Source organism: Budorcas taxicolor, chromosome 21 (assembly GCF_023091745.1).
Source record: "Budorcas taxicolor isolate Tak-1 chromosome 21, Takin1.1, whole genome shotgun sequence".
NCBI classification, from domain to species: Eukaryota; Metazoa; Chordata; class Mammalia; order Artiodactyla; family Bovidae; genus Budorcas; species Budorcas taxicolor.
In genome coordinates, this window is record NC_068930.1 from 73201074 (window position 1) to 73210257 (window position 9184).

Below are 9184 nucleotides of genomic sequence, written 5' to 3' on the forward strand. Positions count from 1 at the left end.
GACACTGGCTAGCGGGACCCAAGCAGCACCGGGTGGCCAGCCCTGGACTCCTGCGCTGGGCTCAGCAGGCCCCTTCAGCCAGCTCCTCTGGGGCGCCTGGCGATGGCCCTGGGGGGTGGATGAGCTCCGGGAAGGCGTAGCTGTTTGTGAGGGACATGGGCGAGCGCGCCTCCTCTGAGTCCTTCGAGCACGTGAGCTTGGTGTTGTCCATCTTCGTGGACCACTTTTTCCACCCCTTGTGGATCCTGCACACGTCCTGGCGTGTCAGTTCCGCGGCCAGCACGTAGATGATGGGGTCAGCCACGCTGTTCACGGTGGCCAGGCTCAGGAACACCACGGAGGCCGTGTAGAGGCGGATTTCAAAGGCGCACACGGGGACTTCGGCCCCTCTGTAGTAGGAAAAGGCGGCGGCTTTGATCAGGAGCACCAGGTGATAGGGGGCGAAGCAGACCAGGAAGATGGCCACGACCGCGATGGCCAGGAGCCTCACCTTGGCCTTCTGGGCGGCGCTCAGGCTGGTGCTCAGCTGGACGGTCCTGAAGATGCGCTGGTTGGTGACAGCGATGATGGACAGCGGGATGGCAAAGCCCGCCGTGAAGCGTGCGTAGTAGTACCCGGCCACCCTGCGGTCCATCGGCAGCGTCTCGAAGCAGGTGTCATCGTGCTCCATCTTGAACACCGGGGAGTGGACGAGCCCGACGAGGAGGAAGACCGCCGCAGAGATGAGGATGGCGGTCCTCTGGTGGCGGCGGCCGCGCGTCTCCAGCGCGTACACCACCGCCAGGAAGCGGTCGCAGGAGACGCAGCACAGAAAGAGGATGCTGACGTAGAGGTTGCAGAAGAAGATGTAGGCGGCCGCCTTGCAGGCCCAGGGGCTGAGCGGCCAGCGGTGCCCGTGCTGAATGTAGATGACCCAGAGCGGCAGGGTGCTGATGTACAGCAGCTCGCAGAGCGCCAGGCAGAAGAGGTAGACGGCCAGCACGTGGCCCTGGCGCACCTGCAGCAGTGTGAGCCACGCCGTCAGGCAGTTGGCCGGCAGGCCCAGCGCGCACACACCGCTATACACGGTCACCAGGAACACCCTGCTGTTGTTGAAGGGCACGTTGCATGTGTGGGGAGACACACCCATCGACAGGGTCCCCAGTGCAGGGCTGGTCTCCAGCGTGGTGTTTCCTGCGGGGCACAGACAAGCGTGAGGGCAGGTGTGACTGGGGACCACGTGGATCAGATCACCTGGAGCGACCCTCCGAGCACGTGGAGCCTTGCAGGGAGGGCCCGCTCCCGCAGCGCGGGGCCTGCAGACCCTCCCACAGACCGGCGTTCTCTCCTGTCTCGGGGTCGTTGTGCGCTTATACCTAGTGGGGTGTCACCCAGGGGCATTTCCTGAGTGGAGGGGGGCCGTCCTCCCAGGGGGAGGCGCTGACCTTTGGAGTCCCTGGGCAGGTGTCCTGACTCAAAACCCACACCCACCCTCCGTGGGTGGGTCCACGTCCCCTTGGGAAACAGACGGGCAGAATCAGTCGCTGAATATAAACCAGCCCCGACAGCTTGGGCCTGGCTGTGTCCTCCGTTGACGCAGGCACTCGGGGCAGTCGCTGCCGTCCGTCACCGCGTGACGCCCCAGCCCACAGCACGTGCAGGGACCTGGAGACGCCAGGACGCCCAACGCCCACACCCGCCCCCTGCTTTCCTCCACCGCGTCGGCTCAGCCGCACTCTCACACCGTCCTTTGGAGGTGCCCCCAGGGTCTGCGGGGCTCGCGCTGGGACCGTGCCGAGGCTGGTGGGTGGGCACAGGGAGCGGACACCCCCGGGCTTTGGGGTCCCTGTTGGGAGCAGGAAGAACTGAGCCTGGCCTCTGGAGGCACTGTCCATGTAGAGGCCTTCTTCTCCAAGAGTGGACAGCGGAGACAGAGCAGCCCCTTGAGGTCAGTGGGAGCCTCTGGCAACGGTGGCCCCGGTACCCAGCCAAGGGACTGGGCAGTGGGCCGCATGGGGCGGGGCGGCCCCAGTGATGGTGCAGAACGTGGCTCTCGCTTCTGTAGGCTGGTGACCCCTGAGGCGTGAAGGCTTTTTGGTTACTTACAGTCGAGGTTGAAGACCCCTGGGCCCTTCCACAGGCCTTTCCAATGGCCAAAGAAACCTCACCGCATCCCAAAGCTGGCATGACCGTGGGCGTCTCGCCGTGGCCGGCTGTGAAGGCGGGAGGAGAGCCATGCTCCCCCGGTGGCTCAGCGGCAAAGAACCCACCCGCAGTGCAGGAGATGAAGGAGACCCAGGTTTGATCCCTGGGTCAGGAAGATCCCCTGGAGGAGGAAATGGCAACCCTCTCCAGTATTCTTGCCTGGAGAATCCCATGGACAGAGCCTGGAGAGCTACGGTCCATGGTGTTGCAAAGAGTCGGACACGCCTGTGTGACCGAGCAGAGGCGCATGGTGAGGGTGGGCGGCGACCAGTGAAGCGGTGAAGGAGGCCGAAGGCCCATCGAGAAGGGCCGCACGGCTGGCCTGGGGCAGTGGAGGCGACAGCCCCACAGTGTGACGCCAAAGTCCGACTGCGCCTCATCCGTTTTCCCCTGTTCTTAAAATTCTAGCAAAATATACATAAGATAGAAGTGACGATCTTAACACTCCACGCGTCCACTTCTGTGACACGAAGCACCTTCACACTGTTGTACGGCCTTCACCACGTCCGTCTCCAGAACTTTCTCATCTTGCAAAACTGAAACTCTGTCCTCATTTAACCCCCAGCCCCTCCTAGGAGTGCATGGTAAAGAATGTGGCCTTGGACGTCCCCGGCGGTCCAGTGGCTGAGAGTCCGCCGGCGCACTCAGGGGACACAGCCTCGGTCCCGGGTCTGGGGAGATGGTGTGTGTGGCTGAGCAGCGAGGCCTGGGGGCCACGCCTACTGAGCCCACCCTGGAGCCTGTGCCCCGCGACTAGAGGGGCCCACGCATGGCAACGAAGGCCCAGCAGTCAGATAAACAGCAAGCAAGATTACAGAGAGAATGTGCCCCGGGACTGGGCACTGCATCCTCAGAGCCCCGGCTCCGAGCGCCCTTCCTTCTCAGGGCAGCTCCGGGTCGCTGTGCGGCTGGGCCACGGGCGCGCCTCCACTCCCCTGGCCGGGGACACGGCCGCTGGGACCGCAGGTGCGCAATGCCTTCTCCGCACCTGCGTTCACTTCCTCTGAGCGCGTACTGCCGGCTCGTGTGATGAGCCCCTCGGTAGCTTTCTGAGGACCCTCCAGATGGTTTCCACGGCAGCTGCTCCATTTTCCGTCTCTGCATCCTCAGCCACGCTTGGTCTTTCGGTTTTGGCAGTGGCCATCCGGACGGGCATGACTTGGTCCCTTCTCTGGGGCCCCATCCCCCGCCCTAACCCCCTGGGAAGTGGGTTTCATTCCATGTGCAGACGGAGGGTGCGGCCAAGTCACCAGACCCAGGCATCAGTTCCCCACACGAGAGCTGGCAGCATTCAGCATGGGGGCCAGAGGTGCGTGGGGAGCGGCTGGCGGGAGGGCACTTCTTGGGCGGGAAGGAGCTGACACCTGTCTTGGCCCAAGCTGGCCCAGCCTGGACTGACTGTCCCCTCTGGTCGGACAAGTCCTCCACAAGCCAGCAGCCCACCACCTGGACCGCAGCATCGCCCTGGGTCCATCCCAGTGCCAACCCTGTCTTCCCACCCCTTGGGGGGCAGGGTGTGAGGGGTCCCAAAGCCCAGGTGGAGGCTCAGGTGAGGCCTGTGGGCTCCTTCCGGCTCCCAGGTCCCCCACCAACCGCCCGCCCTCGAGGGTGCCCCCTGGACTCAGCATAGTTCAGTCACACGCCGCCTGCTGGGGCCACGTGGGCAGCACATGGGGCCCCGTCTTAACCTGCCCACGCCGCACCCCCGCCCCCAGCCATCTGGCAACCACACCTGGGCACACGGGCGAGAGTGCGCCCCTGCCCCGGGGTCACTCAGAGGACCTGAACTCCTGGGAAGGAGCCTTCTGGGCTGGGCAGACGAGCCCCGGGAGACAGAGAGGCAGGCTCTGCGGGGCCCAGGCCCCTCACAGGGTGGGCGCCTCTGGCTTTGCTGCCTGCAGGTTAGTTTTTATTTTGAGAAGTCTCCTTTTGCATGCTAATTTTTGAAGCAATTATCGCTGTTATGAGACCACGTACATTGTAGAAAAATTCCCACGGGCTCCCTCCTAAAGGTTCCAAGTCAAAGGAGGCCCGAGTGGGGCTCTCACCTGGCATGTCACAGGCTCTGGGCTCAGGGCCGGGCGGCAGTGCCCGTCACACGGCAGAGATGGGGCTGTGGAGACGTTCGCTCCCAGAGCGGAAAGTGACCTGGAGCAAGAGTGGGCAGAAATTGCTTTAGGGAAATCAGATTAAATCATAAATCAAGCCATTTGACAAATGGTCAGTGCGCACTTGTTACACGCCAAGTCTTGTATTTCGGCCTCCCCTAGTAGCTCAGATGGTAAAGCATCCGCCTGGAATGCAAGAGACCAGGGTTCAGTCCCTGGGTGGGGAAGATTCCCTGGAGAAGGAAATGGCAGCCCACTCCAGTATTCTTGCCTGGAGAATCCCATGGACAGAGGAGCCTGGGGGGTCACGTCCATGGGGTAGCAATGAGTTGGACACCACTGAGCAATGACACACACAAATCTTGTGTTTATCCTGGGATACAGCAGCAGAGTTTTAATATAGAAAGAACCCCCACAAATCAACAAAACTAAGTGTCAAAGCTGATCATTCACAAAAGTGAAAACACCTCAACAGGAAGAACGCTCAACTCTGCTCATACGGTCAAAAAAAGGTGAATGTGAAACAACCACACGTCCGTCTTCTTCTCGCCCGTGAGACTGGCACAGATAAAGGACTTCAGCTCTCAGTGTTGGTGAGTGAGTGAGGAAGTGGGCTCCTCCACGCTAGGGACAGGGGCATAGATGGGCACAGAGGCTTCCAGTGTAATCGGGCAATGCGCCTCAAAAGTCTTCAATGTGCTTAACTTTTGACAGGGTGAAATCCTTTCCAGGAGTTCTCCTGATGAAACAGCTACCTGAGAGTCCAAGTGCATGGACTGCACCCCTGTGAAAGGGACTGGGAGCCCAGCCCAGGGCAGGGACGGGCAGGCTCCATCCAGGGTGCTGGCCGAAGGGGTGGCATCCCGGCCCCCACCCTTGCTTTCTTCCTGAACCAGAGAGCCCCTAGCAGGGGCCCCATCCTAGCAGCCAGAGAGGGTCCGAAGTAGGGTCTTCCCCGCCGGCCTGGAGCCCAGCCCCCACCCCCAGGGGAGCCGGCGGCTGAAGGCGCCCCCACCCCCCGTGCCGGGAGGGGTTGTCTGTGATGCCAGCAGGCGAGCTAACCAGAAATAACAGGAAACCAAGCTGTTTCCCTGAAACTGCATAAAGTTCATCAGCTTAGAAAGAGTTTATAAGCAAGACCTTGAAAACACAGACAAAGGTGAGATGCAGGAAAGAGTCGAGAAACACCGTTAACATTCTGAAACGGACGTCCTGACCGGCTGGTGGGTGTGGGCCTGGGGGTCCCTGAGCCTCCCCGTCCATCCCCTCACTCACCACCGTGCTCAGCCAATGAAGGGGGGCTGAGCCCGACAAAGGGGGCTCCAGGAAGGTGGGTGTCCACTGAGGGGGGGCCCATGTGAGCTGCAGTTGTGTGTGAGGGGTGCCAACCCACCTAGGAGCCGTCAGGACGCCCCTGAACCACAGGGGCCCGGGAGGAGACCCCCAGCCCCGCCCTGGGTGAGGGGCCAGTCCCTTTGCAAGAACTGAGATTTGGGAAAGCTGGGGGGTGGTCCCTCCCCAAGGGCAGCCCCACCAGCTCCTCCCTGAATGGCTGGGAGCAGAGGTGGACCACTGTCTCTAGAAGTCACTTCTGCAAAAGCCAGAGGAAGTGGCCCAACTGATGATGTGCGTCCCCCAGCAGGGGCGAGGCCTGCAGGCAGAGGTCTGTACAGAGAGCGCAGACTGGCCGAAGTCGGGGGGCGTCTGGGCCCTGCCTGGTGTCCCCCGCCCCGCCCTCCTGTGCAGACAGCACGGACTCTGGGTCTGGGGCGGCAGCCGTGACTGTCAGCTGCCTTCATCTGCCTGGACTGGCGGGTGGGGTGGGGGGGGCCGTGTTGGGAGGAGCGGGGCCGGGGCGGGAACGCTGCACAAGGCCCGGGCCAGGGTGGCCAGCGGCTGGGACGGCCGCAACCTCACGGCACAGTCCTGCCCTGCCCAGGCCCGGGGGATCCCTGCCTCTCCACCCACCTCCGGGCCGTTTGCCCTGCAGACCCTGGCCCGTCCCTGGGCTCACCCAGGCCACTCCACCCCCCACGCACACTTGGCTTCAGGTCTCCGCCCCTGGCTTCTCCGGGGTCTCTGGACCCGGTGGCCTGGCCGCCTCCTGCTTCCTCTCGTGTCCTCCGTCCTGTGCGTCTGCCCCACCCCATGAGCTGAGCGACCTGGGAGGGGGCCGTGTGTCTGCTCCACCTCAGCATGTCCCAGGTTGTCCCTGGTTGGCAGCCAGGACACCGCCCAGCCCGCCCAGGGGGGTGGTGGACTGTCCCCCACCAGGATCCGATCCCCTCCCGCCCCAGAGGGCCCTGGCCTCTCCCCACCCGTGGCTGGGGCTCTTGAGGGCGGGGGTCGGGAGGCCCGGGTCCCCCCTTGTTCTCCCAGAGTCGGGTGCTTAGAGGGACACATCCACCCCCCAGGCCCAGCTGCCTGCTCTTCCCTGCCCTCACCAGCATCCCGTCCACCTCGGGAGACCCACGGGCGGCCCCAGCTGCAGGGAACATGGAGTGACAGACCCCACGGGAGGCTCTAGGAAGATAGCCGGCCTGGGCCTGGTGGGCTTGGGGTCCCTGGTCTGCACTGTTAGGAGGGGTGGGGGCCACGGCAGCCACAGGCCGCGGGGTGGGTGGCCTGGGTCAGCCTGAGGCTCCTGCTCTCGGCTCCCAGCAGCTGTGGACGCCGGCCCTGTCCCTGCCAGCCCTGGGCACCACCCCGGCAGCTGCACATCGTGGAAGGGCCCGCAGAAGCCCCTGGTGGGAGAGACAGGACCAGGAGTGACCCGGCCTGCAGAGCTCTCCCCGGACGCGCCATGGCCCGCGGGTGCCTCGCGTCCCTGCCTTTATTGGGAACACACGTCGAAAGGGTTGACTCTGGAGCTTTCTAAACAGGCACCGCCAAAGCGCCAAGGACCAGCCCGCCCACGGGCCTCGTTCCCGGCTCCCGTCGCACAGCATGGGACCCGGTCGTGCCAGCTGATGGCCTGTCCTGTGGCCGCCCTGCAGCGCCTTTGCCCAATTTGCACCTTCGCCCCTCTCGTCTCGGCTGGAACTTTCAGGTCATTTCCTTCTCCTACCCCTGCCTCGTCACGCCAGCGCGCTGACTTCATTTCTGTCTGCCCGCAGCTTACACTTCGGGGAGGGACCTCCCGACCCGGGCCCCGAGCTCGGCGAGCTCACCACTCTCAGCAAGTGGCCCGGCCTCTCCAGCCCCGGGTGTCCGTCTTCCCCACTCCCCTTCAGGAAGGTTGTACCTGCATCTCCCCGACGGCTGGTGAGGTTGGACAGCCCCTCCTTGTTCCAGGGCCCCCGGAGGCGCCTATGTTGCCCCACTCTGCCTGGAGGGTCCCCTAAAACGTCACCCTGTCGCCGCCCAGGTGGGGATGGCGGGAAGCACCCGGTCCTCAGCAGCCAAAGCTCCAGCCCTCCATTCTCGGCAGACACCCCGGGACCCCGCACTGTGCCCAGCGCTGGACCCCGTCCCAAGGGGCCAGCCAGCCGCCCGGCCAGCAGGGCCCCCTGTCTTGTGGTCCCTCCTCACACCCACACACCTGTGGCCCCACCAGCTCCAGGAGGCCAGGGCAGCAGTGCCTTATTCCCACCCGCCAGCACCCCCGGAGCAGCAGCAAGCACATGTCCTCTGGGGGACAGGAAGCCTCCCCACAGCGGAGCCAGGCCCCTGCACCTGCTTCCCTCCGCCTGGCCTGGAACTCCCAGGCTCCCTCCCAGGTCCCCTGGTGCCCTGGGGTCTCTCTCAGTGAAGGACCCCAGTTAAGACCCTCCATCAAGCCCCCACGTTCATGCCGAGGAGCCACTTCTGCTTTCAGCCCCCAACCCCGACGCTCCCGCGGGAGCCCAGGACTCACCCCGGCCCACAGCCTCGCGCTCCTCTCTGCAGGCGTGGCTGAGCGCTTTCAGGAAGTAGCCGCAGTGTCTCTAGAACTTCCCAAACCGCAAACCGAGCAAGACCAGGGGGTGGGCCAACCGGCTGAGGCGTCTTCTCGCTGACGGTGAGACGGTGGCCTCGTCACTTTCCTGAAAACGGATCCAGGGCCGCTTCTGCTCGCGCTTCTGGCAACACCCAGAGCTGCTTTCACTCAAGACTTCCCTGGCCACTGGGCCAGACGTGGGGCCAGCTGGCGTGAGCTGCAGGGACCTACTGAGCCCAGACAGCATCGCTGCACCCCCAGGCGGGGACCCCCAAGAGCCCCTGCACTCAGGCCTCAAAGGCCTCCTGGGCTGGTGGGTGCAGAGCAGGGCTGCCAGGAGGCCTCGCCCCTGGGCACTCGAGAGGCTCGGGGAGCCGGGCTGCCTCCGGGCACTGCCCCACGGGCCCAGGACAGCACCCAGCCCCAGCCCCAGCCCCCTGCCTGGCCCCATCCTGGGGAGGGCCCTGCAGGAAAGGCCAGCGTGCCCTGTGCTGGCCCCTGGGCCTCGGCGCTGTCCCTGAGCCCCCGGACCCCCTGGAGCCGAGCCCAGCCAGGCCGGGGGGCACCCGCGGGAGAGTTTCTCTTGAGGGGCCCATGGATCCCCCAGGAAGCCAGGGTCCACTCGGGAAGGCAGGGCTTGCAGGGCCCCAGCCTGACACACACACCAGTGTCCTCAGAAGATGGCGAGCTGCAGGCGACCCACCCCCTCGCTTGGCCACGCTGGGCTGGATCTGGGCTTTGAGGTGAGGCACTGGGGCCCTCCCTGCACCGCCCACTGTGGTCCCAGCTCTCCAGCCCAGCTCAGGGCTGGGCCCCCTAACCTTTGTGGGCCACCTGTCCCCAGCAGCAAGGCAGCAGGTGGAACCAAGGCCCCTGCCCAGCGTGTCCAGGACTGGGGGCCCCAGGAGGGCAGGTGCCCACTTGGCACTTTTCCTCAGACGTTGCCTTGCGGTTGGAGGCTGGCTCCCTCTCA

At 64.6% G+C, this 9184-nt stretch overlaps 1 protein-coding gene across 1 annotated transcript; it reads right to left on the reverse strand.

Annotated features, from left to right (window-relative positions):
* Positions 1–61: 61 nt before the first annotated feature.
* GPR132 (G protein-coupled receptor 132) lies at positions 62–3273 on the reverse strand. Its single transcript, XM_052659555.1, has 5 exons — positions 3173–3273; positions 2410–2506; positions 2148–2229; positions 1676–1825; positions 62–1173 (listed from the first exon to the last, which is right to left on the reverse strand). Exons 1-5 carry the CDS (start codon positions 3271–3273, stop codon positions 62–64), a joined length of 1542 nt encoding a protein of 513 aa, XP_052515515.1.
* Between the last annotated feature and the right edge of the window lie 5911 nt (positions 3274–9184).